The sequence below is a fragment of the Trachemys scripta genome, chromosome 2, assembly GCF_013100865.1.
Source record: "Trachemys scripta elegans isolate TJP31775 chromosome 2, CAS_Tse_1.0, whole genome shotgun sequence".
Taxonomy (NCBI): domain Eukaryota; kingdom Metazoa; phylum Chordata; order Testudines; family Emydidae; genus Trachemys; species Trachemys scripta.
The window spans coordinates 272163910-272184504 of record NC_048299.1 but is presented as its reverse complement, the minus strand read 5'-3'; the positions used below and the strand labels follow the sequence as shown (position 1 = coordinate 272184504).

At 45.6% G+C, this 20595-nt stretch overlaps 1 protein-coding gene across 1 annotated transcript in view; it reads left to right on the top strand.

The window, feature by feature from the left end:
* The first annotated feature begins 6113 nt into the window (after positions 1-6113).
* KCNK9 (potassium two pore domain channel subfamily K member 9) overlaps positions 6114-20595 on the top strand; it is a 118870-nt gene continuing 104388 nt past the window's right edge. The window contains exon 1 of the mRNA XM_034759467.1: positions 6114-6396. Within this exon, the coding sequence (XP_034615358.1) occupies positions 6114-6396 (283 nt within the window). The remainder of the gene's footprint in view (positions 6397-20595) is intronic.

The window sequence follows — 20595 nt, the reverse complement described above, 5'->3', positions numbered from 1 at the left end:
ATTAAACAGGGGTAGAATTCCCCTTGCAGGTAAGTAATCAATAAACTTTTCCCTGAGTTCGTCAAAGCACAAGTATGATGAAAACAGATGCCAAGAACAGAGATTGTGATCCCAATGGTAGAAGTGTGGGCCCTTGTCCCATAGTTAAATTGTAAGCTCTCTGAAGCAGGGACTGCCCTATGTCTGTATAGTGAGTAGCACAATGGGGTGCTGGTGCATGAGTAGGGCTCCTAGACATTCCAGTAATACAAATTAATAATAATCAGTAAAAATCAGGCCCTGATAGTTTTTATGTGAAAATAATTTCACAATAAAGGCCTTATCCAAAGCCCACTGAATCAGTGGAAAGCCTCCCATCGAATTAGGTTTGGATCAGGCCTCATTTAATTTAATTCATTTAAAATCGCAAAGCTCTTCTCCGTGCTCTAGCTCCATGGTGAAGGACAGTCTTCATTCACAGTCAGCTCATTCCCAGAACCATTTTGAAAATTACAGGAAAGAACTTTTATTAGGGAACTCTGCAGAGCCGTCCTCAGTCACTGTCATCTGGGTGCTTCTCTCAAGCATAGCAATTCTCACTTTTCAAGTGTGGGAATCATTCTGAATTTGTAAACCTTGATCAGAAACTCGCCTCACATAAACTGGGTGGCAATAACCACTCCTTCCGTCTGATCACCTTCTGTGAAAATAAGCGACTGTCACCACTCAAAATAATGCCTAGAGTAATTTTCTATCACCCATGTTTTGCTGAAATGCCTCTCCTTCTGTCTCAGTATCTTGGCTTCTTCAGGACATGGTTGTGGGGCTGTGGAGGACAAAAGATCTATGATAAATGGTCCTGGCTTATTTAAATTGGATATGTCATATAGTGCATAAAAGGCCCTAGAAGAATCAGAGCTCTATTGTGCTAGCTGGTGTACAAACACAGAGAAACAAACAATCCCTATCCTGTTTCCCCCTCCCACCTCTTTCCTCCCCCCATGTGCCCCCCCTAGATTGTCCTTAGGACATTAGCCCTGAGTGAGGGGCAACATGTAGCTACACTGCCTCAGGAACACCCCAGGGAAGGAACTGTATCTTTGAGGCCATGTCCAGACTGAGATCGCTGGGTGTCCCAGCAGCTTGGGGTCCCAGAACTGTGACATTGCAGTGCAGGCTAGGGCTGTGAGTAATTCCCAGGTTCTGGACAGGTTTGTCCAGCCTGTGCCGAGGCTTTTGCTGCCACAGCTTTGCCGTTTTGGGATGCGAGCAAGCTAGATTACAGCTGTTTGTGGCCGTGTCTAAGAGCCTCTAACATTATGGCGATGAAGCCATATAAGTACCTAGGGAGATGGATAGAGAAATTGTTCCTGCTTCCACAGCCCCACTGCAACATTAGCAGCTTTGAATGCACTTAGATATTTTCCCAGAAAACAATACACCAGTTCCTTAGCCTGGTGTCTCCTAGGCAAAAAGCAGGCATTAGCCTGCCTAATTGTACACACTGTACTGTACCACAGAGCTCCCCCCCCCCCCCCCCATCAGTTCCAGGCTGTTCACAGGACACGTTTCAGCCCAGCACTAAACATCACTTTCCAGCTAAAGGTTAATTACTCAGGGGGACATTTTCATCCAAGCTGCTGCCCGCAGGTTGCAATCCCTGCCTGAGCTCTATTTTTAGCCCCGCTCCTTCCTTGCTATTGATCCTAGTCACCCTCTGTTAATTAGATACACACAACACATACAGCATTTGCAACTCATTTTTCAATTCAGTTCAGCACCTCCCTCCCCTGAGATGTAATTTAGAGCCCTCCTTGATTCATGCTATTGATCTTCCCAGCAACTTTGCTGTAGGATTCTCTGTGTTGCAAGCTATTTATAGATCCCCCCCCCCTTTCCCCAGGAGAATCAGAAATGGGCAACCTTAATCAGACTGCTCAGTTTCAAACAAGCCGGGGGGCAAGCAACTCTTTCTTCAATCTCTGTCGCTAGACGCTATAGCTCACGTCTGTCATCTGTGAGTCCTTCCTGACATATATGTCGTTGTTATGGATTTGGAAGTGGGTAAGCTATTTAGCTGCTGTGACAAAGATATTACCTTAATGAAATATTACTCTGCTCTGTAAACTAATCCCACAGCATATTCAGTTACAAGAATAATTGGCCAAGGTTGTCAAAAGTGACTCTGTGATTTCTGGTGTCTCACTTTTTGAGTACCCAACTTGAGACCTCTTAAAAGGGGCCTGATTTTCAGAGGATGGGTGCTGAACACATTTTCTCAAATTTGAGCATCCAAAATCACTAGTCACTTTTGAAAATCTTGGTCATCATCCATTGAGCCTCGTAAGGTCCTAGTTGCTGTGGAAGCACTAAGGAAGACAAAGTCTTGGAAACATAGGCTTGGACTCTGAACCGAGCCTGGGACTCTGAACCGAGTCTGGTGCCCAGCTCTCATTGGATTTCAATGAGATTTAGGCACCTAATTCTCTTACACTCTTTTGAAAATCTCAACCTTGCATCTGAAGGCCCAAATTCCAAAGTCTCCATTGAAATCAAGGGGAGTTTGACTTGAGTGAACACCTCAGGCTCTGGCCCTAAATCAGACCTACTAAAATACACCTGCCCCAGCCATGTAAAAATAGCAGGAGGAGGCCCTCTCAGGATTTTCAGAATGCCCCAAGCTTTTGGAAATCTCCTACTGAATTGCCTGTATCCAGAAACCTGGAACACAGTGAAGCCTCATTCCTGAATATCTGTGATGAGCATCATCACCATGCCTTTAGTTAAATGAAAATCAATATTAAAAACATATAGCACACTGCCCTGGTAGAGCTCCCTCTCTGTATCCCCTGCCCAACTCTGTCGTTGGGTATGGAACCTCGTCAGCCTTGCATAACTAGGGTGGTTGTTGTTGTTGTTAGTTTGGATTAGGGTAGCACCTAGAGGATCCGATCCGGATCAAAGCTCCATTGGGGTACTAGGGGCCGTGCAAACACAGTGTTCCTATCCTCTAAGGCGGGGGTTATCCTAAATAAATTAGGCACTCGACTCCCAGTGATCAACTCAGCCCTTGCGCTTCTTTGAAAATCCCAACCTCAATCCGGGAGCGCGGCAGCAATGAAGTAGTGTTGTATGGGGCAGAAAGAGTTTGGTTTCCCTAGGGGCATACAGGGAGGCTGCAGCAAGGCCAAGAACTGCCTGAATTCCAGCCCATCCTGCTTTCTTCACAAGCCCACCCTGCCTCTCTGGCTAGCAGCTGGCACTGAGTGATGGCCCCAGAACCAACCTGCAACCTCCCCGCTCCTCCCAGCGCCTGGCAGAGCCCCCTTGGCCGTGGTTTGCAGCCAAGCCCAGTCATGATTCATAATTGCTCTAATCGCCGCGCGCCTCATTGCTCCGGGGTCTATAATGGGCTTTGCTTTATTTAACCATAAACAGCTGTCTCCTCTGAGTCACCGTATTTACCGAAGGTGCTTATTTCACCCAGCGCGCCGCGTAATATTGCCAAAGCGCCTTGCGGCTCCGAGAGGGGCAGGGTCTGATGGGGTGGGTGCCTGCCCGGCTCTGGGATTCCGCCGGCTGCCCTCTGCAATTACCGCGCAGGGGAAAAAAACACTCCTGGTGGGTAACTTCTGCTTTGTTCCGCGCCCGGCTCCCCTGCTGCAGCGAGTAGCCCCGCGTTACACAGTGGCCCCCGAGGACTAGGTGGTGACACACCTGAGAAAAGTGGGGAGCCCAGCCGAGCCCACCCGGCGACAGCTAGCCAAGAAAAGCGGGGCTGTAGGCAGGGGAGGGGAAATGCGGTCTCAACACCTGCCATGCCCGCTTAGCAACACCTGCGGCGAGCAGAGAACTTCGCGGAGCGCGTTTTAAACTGGTTTCACTCCTGGCCCCAGCGCAGGGCAAAGATCTAAAGCGTCGTCTCCAGCCCGGGTCCCAGGATCCCTCCTCACACACAGCCCCCTGGCTCAGCGGAGTCTGGAAGGGAAGCAAGACCTGGTCTCTTCTCGCCCCCCCTCCATTCCCGCTGCTTCTGCCCCCCCCGGCTGATGGACAGGCTGAAAGAGCGAAGGGAGCTCGCCTGGAAAACCTGCACCACGTGGTGCCTGGCTCCCAGCAAAACCCTGCTAGGCTGAGTATAGTAGGAGCCGGCTGGGAGTGGCCACAGCGGGGGAGGGGACCGAGTCGCATGCGATGGTGCAAGGCAGGAGACCTGCGGGGAGAGAGACCAGGGGAGCATCAGATCAGTGCAGCCTCTTGCAGGCAGGGTGGGCGCAGAGCGGGAGCATAAAAAGTGCCTCGGGAAGGAGCGGGTTAATAGGAAAAAACCCACCCCATCCCCAGCCGCTCACAAAAGCCACTGCAGGTTGGTTTGCCTGGGGACTGTTCACCCTGCCTGCTGGGAGGACGGGAGCGAGAGAGATGGCTTGGAGCAGCGGGTTGATTTCCCCCGAGATGCTGTCGAGTCCTTGGGAGGGGGCGGAGAATTGCTCTTTTTAAAAGGCATTGGTCCAAGCAATCCAACAGCCCCAAACAGGGCAGGAGCAATAGAAAGTGGTAGTTTTGGGGTCTGGCTGGGGTGTGTGTGCGTGAGAGAGAGGAGGGCGGGGGGCGCGACCCTCCTGGCTCCTGTTGTATTTTCGGGGGATGGTTTCGGTGTCTTTTCCTGCCCGCCGCGATGCTTCACCTCCATGGGCCAGCCAGGTTGATGGGCTCGTGTCTGCTCCGAGCTAGAGCGAGATCCAGCCAGGTGGGCTGCTGATTTCATCCACCCTGGGAAACGCCTCTGCTTTCGGTGGCCTTCTCCGCGGCCCAAGGGACCCGCTGGGTCATGCCCGGCGCTGGGTGACTCGGATGGTTTAAAGGCGGGAAGGAAGCGGCACCCCCGAGTCGGTTTCCCCCCCCAGCGAGGACAGCCAGCTTTCTGGGTATGCTGCCGAAAACTCACAGGCTAACGTCTGAGACTGTCTCGTTCATAGTCGGGCTGGACTTCCAGATATTCTCCACGAGCATCGGCTACCTCCAGCCCCCTGACTTCAGACTGGCTCTGTCAGCGGGGAGCGGCTGAGGGCAGAAGCCATAAAGCGCCCGGGGTTGAATTCTTTAGCTAGGAACAATTAATACAAAGTTGGTGTCCGCAATCCAAGCCGCCGGTGCCCGGCGAGGGGTAGGGGCGTGCTCCCTGCCCAGGGTATCGCTCCGATCCGTTTGGGGCAGAGGACCTGCACCCACAGACCACCCGCCTGGAGCTGGCCTCCCCGGCCATGGAGCGTGGGTGCCTTGCACCAGCCTTCCCTTGAGGGCTCCTCCCCGCCCGCACCCAGTGGAGAGTGACAGTCCCGGGCAAGCCTCTGCCCCGCCTCCCCGGCACATCTGGCGTGCTCGCCGCTGCGGACACTCCAGCCTGTCCTCCCCCACCCTCTCCAGAAGCGACCCCACTTCCTCCTGGGCGGCAGCTCTCCCCACCCCGGGGCAGCCCGGCCCGAGGTAGCTCTGATGGAGATGCTGCTCCCTCTCCCCCTCCCTCCCCCACTCTTCCTCCCCTCCCCCTCGCCAGTCTGAGAAGTGCTGAGTGAAGAAACTTGTAGGAGAAGCGGCAGACACCCAACCTCCCCTTGCAGCGGGTCTGCCTTGCTGCTGGGTAGCTTCCCCGCCTGGCACCCCCAACCCTGTCCCCGTGCTGCTCAGCTTCTCCTCGCCAGCCCTCGAGGACTGGTCCTCCCCCCCCCCTTCCCAGGACAGTGGGGCTCGTCTCTCTCTCCCCCCCCCAGCCCACTCCTGGAGGCAGCGGGGAGGGAGGGAGGCGCTGGTTTGCAGGCGCTAAGGGGGTGCTGTGGATGGCCCTGCGCACTGGGACGGCTTGGTTTGGGCAAGTCCTGCGTAGAGTTTCCCGGCTGCAGGGCACCTGGTCCAGGCGCTCCAGCAGCCTCCTGTGCCTGTCGTCCTCCCAGGAGCCCGAGCAGGGAGGCGGGGAGCAGCCGCCCCGGAGCCTTGGGAGCAGCCGCCGCCGCCCCCTGCAGCTGCCCCCCTGCTGCCTGCAGCTCCCCCCGGCCAGCTGCCGCTGCTGCACCCTGTCGGATCCCCGGACGGCCAGGGGGGGACATGGTCCCCGCACTCGCCCCTTGCTGGCGGCCATGAAGAGGCAGAACGTGCGGACCCTGTCCCTGATCATCTGCACGTTCACCTACCTGCTGGTCGGGGCCGCCGTCTTTGATGCCCTGGAGTCCGACAACGAGATGCGGGAGGAGGAGAAGCTCAAAGCCGAGGAGATCCGGCTCAAAGGGAAGTACAACATCACCAGCGAGGACTACCGGCAGCTGGAGCTGGTCATCATGCAGTCCGAGCCCCACCGGGCCGGGGTCCAGTGGAAATTCGCGGGCTCCTTCTACTTTGCCATCACAGTCATCACGACTATCGGTGAGTGCCCGGCTTGCCTAGCCCCGCACGCTCCCTGGCCTGGGAGTGATGCCAGGAGCTCCCAGAGCTGGGGGGCTGCTGAATGCAAAGGGTTAAACAGGGCAGAAGTCGCTCAGGACCCCTTCCCCTCCCTATCCCTGTGGTGTGTAGCTAGTGTCTTTCCAGGGGCTTTGAGATAGCCCACCAGTCACCCCGAGGCGCAGCTTTTGTCCTGTTGCACCTGGAGCGTGTGTCTGAAGTTGGGTGAGGGGGTAGAAAGGGGGCTGGCGTTGGCTACCAAGCGAGATTCCTGCTCTCTCTGGGGAAGGGGAGGAGAAGGATAATAGACGCTAAAACTCTGCTCCGGAACCCCAAGGCAGGTGGCTGGGATGTGCAACCCATTCTGCTCTGCAACTCCTGGCGTTGCTACTTACTGTACCCTGGGCACTCCTTCACTTGCAAGCTTCAGAGACTTTGTGGGGGGGGGAACTCATGCAAAGAGCTATTTGATGATGATGGCAGTGAAGCCTGCATCAGCTAATCATAAGTCTTCATTTAATCATGGGAAAAGTTGTCTCTCTCTGTTTGCAAACTGGGTTGGTAGTGGTGGGTGCTGTGCCAGGAGACGCTGAATACAGTTGTAGTTTCTATCTGTGGCTGTCTTGTTTACTACCCTTATTTTCCAGAAATTTTGTTTTGCAATTGCAGTGACTGGTGCTCGAACAGTGGTGTGGTGTGTCACACCCGAGCCTGCATTTTTTTTGGGTAAACAATTAAACAAACATAAAGACAATCGCTCGCCCTTATTCATTACCCAACTTCAAAATGAAGTTTCCAGAGACTGTCGAGTGACATTATGTTGACAAAGCTACAGGCTGTCATTTTGCAGTTCTATATTTCACCCCAGTAAAACTGCATGCTCCAAACAAAGTTTTGTTTCCTGAAATAAAAACAAGCAGGTCGACTACTAAAGACTGTAATCTACAGATGAAACTATGTCTAGCACTGTTGCTTTGGCCTGTATAGTGTTTACGTTGTTACTTGTTTTATACTAAATAGGCGGCATTTAATGAGGCAGCTGATATGTCCTTGTCACAGGACATGTTCCTCTTTAACATCTGTAGAGATCTGAGAAGGTCACTTCAGCTCAGTGAATGGTTGATAGTGCATTATATTGAAAAGGACATGAAAGAGCAGCTTACTGTTGTTAATAAAGACAGACACTATCTTTTGACTGTTTAGGGCTTGTTACAACAAATTTGCACATTACCACCTGAAGATACTGTCAGTTTTCAGCAGAATATCCACTCTCCTTTGAGCTGTCAGGAAAAAGAGTTTACTTACATCTATATTTTGACTTTCTTACCTGGGGCAGCGAATCATTTTCTTTGAAAGATCATCTGACAATGTGAAGCCTAGTTCTCTTTATGGAGATGATGAGATTTTTAAGAGATAGTCTCTGCTTTTGTTTATCTCATTGATTAGTTTTTCCCCCACTGCCAGACATCTTTTTATGAATAGAAAACATAAATATTTCATAGGAGGCCATGCAATATACGGTTATTGTGCATGCTCTATAAACCTAGAACTAGAGTCCTGTTTTGTTCAGTGGGATTTCTTCTCCCCAATTTTGCATCTTTTAGTTTTTTATTAGTGCCTATTAAAACATTGAACTATCTTGTCTGTATGGATTATTATATGATTTATATACATGTGTCCGTTTACTTACTGTACTTTGTATGCCTGCTGTAAACAACAGTTAAATATTTTCACAGTCACTAAGCTTTGCTGGTAATGGGTATGAAGGATTGTAAATGAGCTTTTTTTCTTAAACAATATTTTGCCTGAAAACAAACTAAAACTTGCTTTTGTTTCCGAAGTTGAGGAAAGTTGGATCAATGTTTTCCTTTGAGATACAATAGAAATGACGTAATGAAAAATACAGAAGAGTCCAATTTCTTTTGCTAAAATGAAGGCTGAAGTTTATTAAGTCAACAATGTCAGTTACACGATACTTAGGTGTTTTCTAAAATGAAGAGTTTAGCTACGTTTAAGAAAATCAATAGCCTTGGACATGTACCCATTTCTTGCATTGGGTACCATTCTTGTCAGTGGGCTGAGGCACTCTGGGAAGTCAGCATTCTTTTAACATTACAATATCTATAGCAGTCATCAAGGGCTGGAAGAAACAATGCAGGGGAAAGACACAACGTGGAAATACCTTAACAAGTATTTATAAGTATATTCTCTGGCAAGATATGTGATCAATATTCCAAAAGTTTATTAATAAATTAGTTACTATATCGGTCTTACTTTTCTTCTACTCTGTCTTTCACATAATCCATTCAAAACATAAGTTGCCCAGGGATGTTATCTTTTATAACAATTGTCTGTAAAAATTAGAGTGGCTGAAATATTGTGGATACATTACTTGTTCATCCAAAAAGATTAATTTTCCAGTAAAAAGCTTCTCATTTTCAATTTTGGTCTACTTAAGAAGTTCTTGGGCATTGAAAGGAAATATGAAAGCATTTTCCCTCTATGGTATTGTTTCTTATATTGTGCGGTAATATTAACGGTTCAGGTTAATCTTCTGTTGCTGTTCCTGGTTTTATTCTAAACTTGCACACATTGCTTGCATGCACATCTCATTCTTCCTTCAAAACCTTCCAGGTAGAATTCAAGAAGCACATACTGTTTTAACGAAGACGGCCCAGTCATTAAGTGCCCCTGTCAAATTAGTTTTGATGATCGCAATGACTATGTCAGCCTGGGAGAGACTATTTATTTAGAAAAAGGACCCAAATGAAAGCAAGATTGATTGTATTTTTGAGCTTCATTTTGAATGTCTACTGTACAAATATGGTGCTGAATGGGACAGCTCCCTGCAGCAAATGTCCTGCAGTATCCACATTTTGCCAAATTTTGACTCCACAATAAAAAGAAACACAACTCATTAGTTCATCTTAAAGATAGATCACTAAAGATCTATTTTAACTGAAGTATAAATAATTAAAAACCTTCCAAGTCAGTTGCAGTAGTAAGATTTAGCCAACTTTTTAATTTCGTATTCTCTAGATCATTTTATTTTTATTGGCTTGCAGTAGTAGTTAGTTGCTGGTCTGCGTAGCTTGTCAATCTCCGTTCTAAATAAAGGAATCTGAGAGTACCAAGTAAATGGAAAGAGGATTTTTATTCTTTACCCAGGAGATCTTCCCAAACTCAGATTACAATATTATTTTACTTCTGTGTTCTAATATCTCTAGCAAGGAATTAGCAAGAGCAAACATCACGATTTTCTGTAACCCTATTCTTAAACTCCAGTGGCAGAATAGAAACCTCCTTTTTATTGAAGTTTTTGTCATGTTAGAATTATGAGAAAGTTTTCACATGGTCAAAGGAAGTAATCAGACACCCATGGCTTTCAACACTTACTGATTTTATTCAGGATTCTTCTCACTTCGTTAATATCAGCTCCCATCCACTTCCAGCTATCAGGCCAAGAGGATGAGAGAGAATGAATGAATCTGGTATTCCTTCCAGCTGTTTATCTTTTAAATGATACACTGTAGTTTATACCATTGAGTAAATTAAGAGTCTGGGTATTACGAATAACAATGCCAACTTTTGAAAAGAAATTCTGGTAACTTGTGACTCCATCTTCTAGGTTTACAGTGGTGAGAAAACTGTTTTTACTTAGGCAGGTGGTGACACTGTCAAAATGTGTTCGTAGTATAGATATGACTCCATCATTTAGGCTTTTAAGGGTGATAGTCCTACTTGATTTAACACTACAGAGCCCTAGTAAACACTGAATATTTCTGAAGGCTTGTGTGGATTGTAAAGAACTGAAAGCTGTTTATGTTGCCCTAAAATGAACTAAAGCAATGAACAGATTGAGGATGTTCTTTTTTTGGAAAAAAGAAGTGACTGCATAAAGTAACGAGAGCCGAATGCAGACATGGCATGTGATGTGCAGAGGGAGTCTCAAAAAAGCTGGTTTTCTAGCTTGATGACCTTCTGACTTTTTGAACTCAGTCCACAGCCTATTGTGAGAAGAGATTGAAACACTCTGATCAACAGAGATGTGGTGTTTTTGGAGAAGGCTGTACAGTATCTGCAATACGCAGTAGATGATGCTGCCACTGATAGGGATGCTCTGCAAACAACCGATAGCTGCTTCACAGAGCGTTTGGCCCCAGATTTAAGGAAGTAGCTAAACACACACTTAAATGCATTTCTGTTCAGGACAGCATTTAAGCTGCTTACCCTCTCTATGCCTCAATTTACACATCTGTAAAATGGGCATAATAATACCTACCGCAGAAGGATGGGTAAGATTTGTTTGTTTAATTTTTGTAAAGTGCATTGAGATCCTTGTATGGTAAGGTCTTGGAAGTGATAGAACAAAGAAGTCCATGATTTGGTCAGCCAACGGCTGCATCAGCAACTTGCCAGCAGCATGAAGGCCATATCTAACTTAAATAAAGGAGAGCAGATTGAAGCCACTCTCCTCTTTAATACACTCAGCTCAAGATGGAGGGCCACATGCACTTGTGGTACAAATGGGCATAGCTCCTTTGAAGTCAATGAAACTCTGCTAATTCATGTCAGCAGAGATCTGGCCCAGAGTATTAGATTGTGAGACTTGTAGTCTCTGTTGATTGCACCTTCATAACAATGAGGTCAGCCAACTTTCAGAACTCTGTGGATATGATCACATTGTACATGAACATGCAGAGTCAGCCACATTGTAGTACTCCAGGTATCCATACAACTGTAGAATAGGTTCAGTGAATCTTAAAAGGCCTATCTATACTATATTTCCAACTGCATGAAACCACTTAAAAATAGTTTTCTGCTAACGCAGTTGTGCCGTCAATGGGGCCAGGTCACAACTTTGTTAACATGTTTTTAGAAACAATTCTTCAGCCTATTAAAAGAAAAATGTTTTTTTTTCATACTTATACCCTGTCCACACCATGCTACAGTCATGTTAGCAGGACCCATTTTAAAACGGTTTCCGAAGAAGGCTGAAATGTAATTTAGATTGATCTTAAACCATGTTTGCCCAGGATAACTTACCCAAGTTATATATAGAATAATAGGCTGCAGTTGGGTTTCTGAAACACCCAAAAGTCCCTTAGCCTTTGGTGATTGTTGTCCCCAGAGCTCCTCGATACAAATCTGAGAAATGGGTGACTAATATTATTATTATTTAGCATTTGGGGTCCTTTCTCTCTTCTCCTTGCCTTTCTGTTCCCTTTTAATTTTTCTTCACTTTCTTCCTTTTTCTATTTTTCACAAACTCTGATGCTCCTTGGGATCAGGGTCAGTTCTAGGGGCAGGCAAGCAGGGCAGTCACCCTGGGTGCCATCTTCCAAGGGGCTCCATACCTCTGCAATTTTTTTCCTCTTTCTTTTAATCCACTGATTTGTTGGCTGTGGTTAGGACATCTTCTTTTTTTGGCTTGGTCACTGGGGATGGGGGGGGGAGGGGGTTGTGAAAATGTTTTCTGCCCTGGCCGGCAAAATGGCTGGGGCCGTTCCTGCTCAGTGAAATTTTTTTTTCCGTGGAGAAAGAAAGCCCAAGATCTTTTAAGTGACACTTTGTTTTTCTCTCTTGTACAGTCTTTGAATATACTTGGTTATTTTTCTATACCCATATCAAGTGTCTGAATTCCTTGTGCACCTTTCCTAGGAATGGCTTATAAGTGTCTGTGTTTGTATACCCGTACTTCACTTTGTGCAATAACTACGCAATGCCAAAACAAAATCACAGTATAAATCAAACGGACAAACTATCAAGCCGGTGTAAAGGAAGGAAAAAGAAGGGGAACAAGAGAAGGAGCAGAGGCATTGATGGGGAAGTTAAAAGAAGCAGGGAGGAAGAGAAATACGAGAGGAGGAAAAGAAGCTTAAGAGACAGCTCATTGGTTGATTTAACCATGGACCCGCTCTTGATCCCATTGAAATTAAAAGCAAAACTTCATTGATTTCAGTGGGATCAGGATCAGGCCCCTGTGCATACAGGACTTGAGCCAAAGGAAAGTTATCCAATGGAAAGCCAGTTCTTGACCGAGCCCATTGTTTTTATTTCATCTGATCCTTGCTTCATGCAAGGAACTAAGTGTCTTTAACTCCTACCAAAGGCAATAGGAGTTCAGGGTGCTGGCTCCCTAGAGGAGGAGCTCATATCCTTGTGCTGGGGACCATTGATGGGTGTGATCAATGCTGTATTGGAACACGAATAACAAACATCATATATTACCTTGCATGTTCAAAATGCTCTACAAACATTCAGTAATTAACCCTCACAGCACTTCTGTAGGATTGGTTAAATCTTGTAAAAAATCTCCTCAGTTGAGAGCTAGGAAGGTTAAGGGACTTTCCTAAAGTCACACACTGCTTCACTAGCAGAGCCAGGATGGGAACTGGAGATGAGGGGGATCCAAAACCTGTTCTTATGCCTCCAAACCACTGCTGGAGGTGAAAGTGTGAAACTGTCTCATAAATCCACCCAATTTAGGCTTAATCAGTTTTTGCCTTTATTTGTACAATTTCAGAGAGAATTATTGTCAGACAAATTTATTGATGCCAGCAAATGATAACAGACATGATGGAATAGGTGAATGGGCCCAAGTTACCACATTCTGGGCACTGGGAAGTTCTTTCACATTCCATGATGTCCGTTCCCTTCTCTGATCCCTTGGTCAAGTCCTTCAGTCCCATTCCTTCACTTTCTGCATCAGTGTTTTTTCCAATCTGAGCCTTGTTCACTTAGGTGTTTTAACCATTTCTACATTACAGATTACTTAATCTTTATCCAGTCGACTTTTAGCACATCACCCCTTGATTTTTTTAAGTATCCCATAGATGATGTATGTGCAGACTTCGTTTACCCAACTTCTGCATTTTTCCTGGTGGTTTTGCACTTTTTGGGTCACGTCATTCTATGTCACTCTGTTCCTGAGCCTTCCCAGACAAAGCGTGTTTTATACTGATCATTACATGTTTGTGTAGCTCTTATTTACATCTTTTGGCATGACATATTACTCATCTCACCAACAATAACGTCATTTTAAACAAATCACTCATGCCAGGCTAGACTTTGGCTGAAGTGTTACCTTGTCTATACTTGTTCCCTATACATAATTACAATTTATTAAAATCTAGCTAACAGAGCCCTTAACCTTACCATTTAACAGTTCTTCATTTTTATATCTCAATAGCATATTCAGTATGTGTTATCCTACTCTTTCCATTAATCTATTATGGGGTGGAGGCTTGGAAAACATGATGAATCTTTAATGTCAACATTTTTTTGTCTCAGTTAAACATATGTTTTCAAAGGCCATTTTCATTCAAAGTCCAGTTTTTTGTTTATGAATCATTCAAAAAAAACCCCAAACCTTTCATTAGAAATTTTCATGGGTTGCATTTTGAGGGATGTCTCAATTTTAGGGCCTTGATATTTAGTTGTTTTTCATGGTACCACACCACCACACGGACTTTCCTAGTTTATATCCAGGTAAATAGTACCTCCCCCGAATGTGGGTATACCAAAGGCATACATTTGTTGTGAGTTCGTGGTATTATAAACAAGCTTCTCTAACTTGGGTCTCATGGTTCTGGATAGCAGCAGAATCTATGCATGGAAATACAGCCATATTATATAGAGATGGGCACGTACTATTCTGTTTTATTATTATTTTGGGGAGGGATTTTCAAAAGAAGGCTTAAAGAGCTAGGTGACTTTTATTGAAAATCCCAGCCTCTGTTATGATTGTGGTTGGATGAATTATCCGTCTTCCCCCTAATACAAGCTGGCCATCAAGGACATCTGCTGGTGATGCAGAGCTAGTCAGTCATAGTCCTCTCTGCTTCTGACGTGAGCCAACAGGTTGCTACTGACTGCAGTACATGTTCACTGTATGCAGTAGATCATGGATGGCACCCTATGCCTATATTACCTGGATCCTAGGACGTCTGGAAATTTAGGGCCTGATTAAAGCCCCCTGAAGCTAGTGAAATACTCCCATTTAGTTCAGTGGGCTTTGCATCAGGTCCTTATTCAACATACATTCCGTGATCCAAGGAGCCACATTCCGTAGCAGCCAAACTCCAAGAGAATTCTCTGAGTGTAAAGCAAATAACAGACACTAAAAGAAGGGAACGCAAGCGATTTATTGACCTGTTGTTATGAGTTCTTGCTGTACAAGTGCAGTTTTCATATGCACTTTTTCCCCCCCCAAACAAAGAAACATACGTGGTTTGCTGAGGTTGAGCTTATGTTGTCTTTGGAGTTTACAGCTAGGATTAGAGTGAACCTTTTGTCAAGGAGCGAGGGATTAAGCTACATATCCAACTTTCGACAGAGAGAAATCTGCAAGAAGAGCTTTGATGCTTATTTTTGCTGTTGTTTTAAAAAAAATATTATGCATTCGTTCCCCATTGCCTGACAGTTAACATCCTCTTCTGATCAGCTGAGATAGTGGATTTTTTTTTTTTAAAGCTTAATATGCACTTTCTTCCTTTCTGCTTCAGGAAAGAAAACACCCCTCCAAGTTTCTTGGCACTTTGTTTGCAGAATTACATAAACATTTTTTTAATGTCGGGCAGATTGCCACAGGAGGCTTATGCAACGTTCAGTTGGTTAAGGGGCGATAAGCTCACTCTCCATTTTTAACTGCTTGCATTATCGAGATGATGTGGGCATTGCAATGAATGACAACTCCCGGTTAAGGGGCACGTATGTATTTGTTGCCTGTTAGGGCGATTAAGAGGGGAAGAATTTTATATTGTCCCGTGAGTTGATTCCTGGATCATACTGAAGCAGCACAACCGAGAAGAGCATCTTGTAGAAGAGCATGCTCACTGTGGGGTTATAGGGATCTGACAGGCAGCAGATGGTCTCTTAGGCTCTGCCATCATTGAAAATGATAGCTCTCTTTGCTAAATGCGGCAGTCTCTTTGGAAAGGCGTGTTTTTCCTGAGACTGATAATACACAGAGTGACGAATTAAACCCACAACAGCTAATTGTATAGTACAAGAGGTCAGATCAGGGCAAATGGTGCTGTCCCTCAACCTGCGGAACTTCTTAAAGATCATATGGAAGGGAAATTGGAGAGAGAAATTCTATTCTCGAGGCAATTGGTGGTGCCAGCAGTTTTCTGTATGTCTCCATTATCCTATTATGAAGACATTTTAGGTCCAGGGGGTGGCATGCTTTATCCCTCCAACCTACCTTCTCTTTTAGCTGTGTCTACCAGCAATGTCCTAGTCCTATGTTTAAGTCATCACAGGCTGTTGCCATGGAAGTTGTGACACAAAGGCAGTATTTTAATAAATCTACAGAGGAGCTTTGCAGTTGTCACTTTGCTGTATGTTATGATGGAAGTTTGCCGGGGCAGCAAGGATAGATTTTTGTCTCCTCCTGCGTCAAAAGCACAGCCCTTTACCACCTGAGCTAAAGGAGAATCCCCAGTAGCTGTCAACAGTATGGGGTCTGTGGTACACAGGGGAACAGGCCTGATTTAATCCAGAGCAAGACAATGGAGCGTGTAGTAACAATAATTACAACAATTCATGAAAGCTCTGGTTTGGAATTTAAATGAAGTCCGTTGCAGAAACTAGGGACATTGTAGCAGAATTTACTCCAGTGTTGTGGAATACATAAGGCTATGAATATAAAGCTACTGTATCTGAAATATTATAGGACTCTCCATGAAGTAGTGATAGTTGACCTTCTTAGTTTTGGAAGTTTGCATCAGGGAAGAACCTCGAAGTCTCAGTACTTCTCAGATGTTGCTCTGAACTATCCAAACATCTTGTGAATATGCTTACTTGTGAGATTTCTAGTACTTCCTGCTTCTACTTGTGTAGGTATGTCCTTTCAGTGGTATTTGGGCTCTAAAAACAAGGCACATAAATGTTAATCAACTATGTCTGAACCCAAAAGAAGCTCAGTTTGGGTTTGATTTGAGTTAGGGCCAAGGTTTTGCAGAGGAGAGATTCTATTTGTATCTGAAAGGGGTTGCCCATCTCTCACATCCAACACTCTTCTTGAAAATACATGAACCACTGTGCACCTTGCTACAGATCGTACCAAAGGTGGATTTTCTCTGGGAGGTTTTTAGCTTCTGCACCTTTGAACAATTATTGTTAAAATGAGATAAAGCTCATTTCAGGCAACAAATAGTTGAAAAATAAGTTCTCCTTCCTTCTGCAAGAGACACATTTTGGCTTTGAATTCATGTCCAGGAACTGCTTACAGGCATCTGAGGGTAGAATTTGACCAAAATACTTCTGAAGATGTGTTCACTGATGTCTTGGGGAATCTGAGTTGTACACATGTGCATGTGCACACATACAAACATACACACACAGCCTCCCTTCCCATGTTGCTTTGTGTGGTAAGAGATATCACAAAAAAGGAGGGAGATGGTAACTTTATCAGGGAATACCTGTCCAGTATCAGTTTCCGAATTTCCTTGTAGCGCCTTTGGTCTGCACGCATGTGAGCATCTGGCCTTGGAAAGCAAAGGGCTTAAGTACATGAATTGCTCTTAAGACCGATCATGACTGGTAATAAAAGGGCTATTATTTAAAGGGTACTTTCCAAAACAATTAGGGCTTCACTACCAATGCATTTGCCTTAATGACCACACTATGCCAGTCAGAGGAAACAACATTAGCTGATACCTACTTATGTAGGCCAACAGAGGCAAATTAGCTATATTACAAGCCAGCTCCTGAATGCACTGCACAACTCAGGGGCTATTTTAATGCTTGAGAAGCAATAGCTAGAGATGATTCCTAATGGCTGCTTTCTTTTTTTCTTCACAAACACCCACCCCAATGTGGCTTTTCATTTAAGATGCACAGCTCCTCTACTTTCTAGTAGCTAACACTCTGTGGGCCATATTGATCTCTGGTCTAACTCCTTCAGGGGTTAATTTGACCCTACTGTTGTAATATCCTCCTTGCAAATGCACCAGAGCCCGTTTATAACCCGTGAAATAACTTCACTCACTCTCAGTAAAGGCGCACTGTGCTCCAAATTGGCTTTGAGCAGCTCCTGTTGTACTTAGGAAGAAGCTGGTGTTTTGATGAAGTATTTACTCTTAACCACTAGTAAGTGTACTAGTATTTCAGCCTTTTATGATGAGTTCTTAGGCTCGCCCACCTATCCTAACAATGAGTTTCTATGGTAGGTCTTTCTAGTACATCATTCTCTTCCAGTTAGGCATTTGCTAGCCTACAATGGAGTTGGGATGTTTACCACTTGTGAACATGTGGTTTTGAATGGTTCAGTCAACCTCACATATTAGAGCAGTTACAGTTGACTGGAAGGTAGCAGGTCAATTGGTTGGCACAGCTGCCATCTGAGGGCTAGAATTTGGGGGTCCCCGTGTGTCTGGGTAAAAGAGAGGGGCAGGGATGGAGCCCTTCCTTTCCCTGAGTAAGTAAGGTGTACATTTTTAATGGTGAGCATCAGTAACCATTGGAACAATTTGCTAAGGGTCGTGGTGGATTCTCCATCATTGACCATTCTTAAATCCAGATTGGATGTTTGTCTAAAAGATCTGCTCTAGGAATTCTTTTGGGGAAGTTCTATGGCCTGTGTTCTCCAGGAGATCAGACTAGAGGATCACAATGGTCCGTTCTGGCTTTGGAATCTATGAATCCTCACCAGCACAGAGGGAGACCAAGGCCAGGGCTTGTGGTCCATTAGCAGAAAGCATGAGGATAACTCAGCCAGACTGCACCCCCCCATCCAAAGTAGAAATGGCCTGGTAGGTTATGCCGCCCTGCTTCTCTTCCACTAGAAGCTGGAGGCTGGCTGTTTGAGAAGTGCTCACTTTCACAGGATGTAGCTGTCAGCCCTCGTAATCCTGCAGTTCCAGTGCGCCCGGAAGCATACTGCCTGCTTTTGTCCTCTGCATGCAGTGCTTCAGTACCTGCTGCTTAGGTGCTTCATTTCTCCATCCCCCTCCTGCAACGTGCAACAGCCAGAATACAGCTCTTGGTCTGCTGCTGTCCAGAAGAATACTGAATTACTATTCAAAAGTAACCAGTTCCTCTAAGAGCCCTTGCCCAGGAAGGAATCAGAGTGTTTTTAAAGTATGTCTCAAAAACGTGGTTATGTAGATTTTTCTCCCCCTGAGTGGTTTTTTTATGTAGATGGAGGGGTACCATTGTGTTAACAAGTCATGTGCTTGTTTGGAATTGATACTGATCAGTTAAGGGATTGGGACTCTGGGCACTATATGCTAAATATCTGTTTCATCTTTGGATAGATGTGCAGGGGCTTCCTTTGGTATTAATACAATAGAGGTGCAAAAAAGCTCAGCACATTGGATGCATATTGGGGTTTGGGCTCTTTTGAAAATCTGGCCTTAGATGTCACCATGGGAGCTGCTGAGTGCTGGGGCATTTTACAGACATCAATGTGGGTTGGTCAGGGAAGATGCACGGCACCCGCATCTTTAAGAACACAGTTTTTTTCAGAAAGCTGCAAGCAGGGACTTTCTTTCCAGAATGTAAAATAACTATTGAAATGTTGAAATGCCAATAGTGATCCTGGGAGACCCAGCCTACCCCTTGTTCCCAGGGCTTATGAAGCCATACATCGGACACCTGGACAGCAGCAAGGAGCAGTTCAACAACAGGCTAAGCAGGTGCAGAATGGTGGTGGAATGTGCCTTTGGCTGTTTAAAGGGTCGCTGGTGTAGTTTGCTTACTAGGTTAGACATTAGTGAAAGCAATATCCCCGTTGTTATCGCTGCCTGCTGTGTGCTCCATAATATCTGTGAGGCAAAGGGTGAGAAGTTTCCACAGGAGTGAGGCTTGGAGGTGGATAGGCTGTTTGCTAATTTTGAGCAGCCAGATACCAAGGCAATAAGAAGAGTGCAGCATGGATCACTACATCTCAAGAAGGCTTTGAAAACCCAATTTAGTAATGACCCATAGTAATGTGCTCAGCTTCTTGAGTTGTGCTTTCCCATTCCGTGAACCTTGCTGAGCCTGCTGGGTTTCTGTCTCCAGAAAATCCCCTCTGTTTCCTCAGTTTTCCTGTACCTCCCTTTCCCCCTCTTCTCCCATGGTGTGAAGTAATAAAGATTATTTAATTCTCAGGACCTAGAGTTTTATTCCACAAACATATTGGAAGTGAAAGGTCAGAAAAAGGATGCAACCTTGGACCGTCAGTAGAATAAAATTTGGAGGGGAAAAACACAGTGATCTTGTCTTTTAAATGCAGTGGGCTTGGCAGTCAAAGATCATTGTATGTGCACTTTTATTGCTAGTAGCCTCCCCCAGTGTTGAGTGGAAGGAATATAGCTTTCCCCTGCTCATCTCCTGGAATGTTTGGGAGAGGAGGAGGATGGTGATACAGGAATGCCATTCTTCAGGGGCTGCAGAGGGAGTCTAGCCTCAAGGTGTTTCTCCTGAAAGTCAACGAGATGCTTCAACATGTCTGTTTGTTCCTTCAGAATCCCCAGCATCTACTGCTGCATGCCACGCTCATTCTCCTGGGCTTCTCTCCTGCTCCCAATGTCCATGTCCAGTTTTCAGAGAGAGAAATCCTCCGTGCTCTCTGCTTGGTGTCAGCTATCCCAGAGGTGTTCATAAGCTCATTAAACATGTCATCAAATGTTCTCTTTCACCTTCTTCTGATCTGGGTCAGCCTCTCCACTGGCGTGGAGGACGAGCTGAAGGCCACACTTTCAGCTGTAAGACATGGAAAGCACAAAGCAACCATGGTCAGTGCATACCCAAGGGAAAGAATCTGTTCAAGAGTGGCTGAGATTAAGTGTACTTTCAAATTAGTTTCTATGCCTTCTTCTCAAGGCACCATGAGATCCTGAGCTTGCATTGGAATTGACTTATCGATTAGTCCCACCACCAAATGCTAGCTTCTGCTTACATGTCTCAGCCCAGTATAATGTCTTTTATCCTCTTTGCTTCCATTCCTATGTCTCTCTGTCCCCTCGCCCCCTTCCATCGAACAGAAGGAGTGGACTAGAGTCATCCGTCCCCTCTTGATGAAAAGAAGGGGGTCTGATATACTAGGTCAGATTCTGATCTTGGTTACCTCATTGTAAATCCAGCCCAACTCCACTTATCTCTGTGGAGTAACTCTGGATTGACACTGTGGTATATGAGTTCAGAATCTGACCTACTGACCCTAAATTTTGAAGACAACCCCCCTCTGAA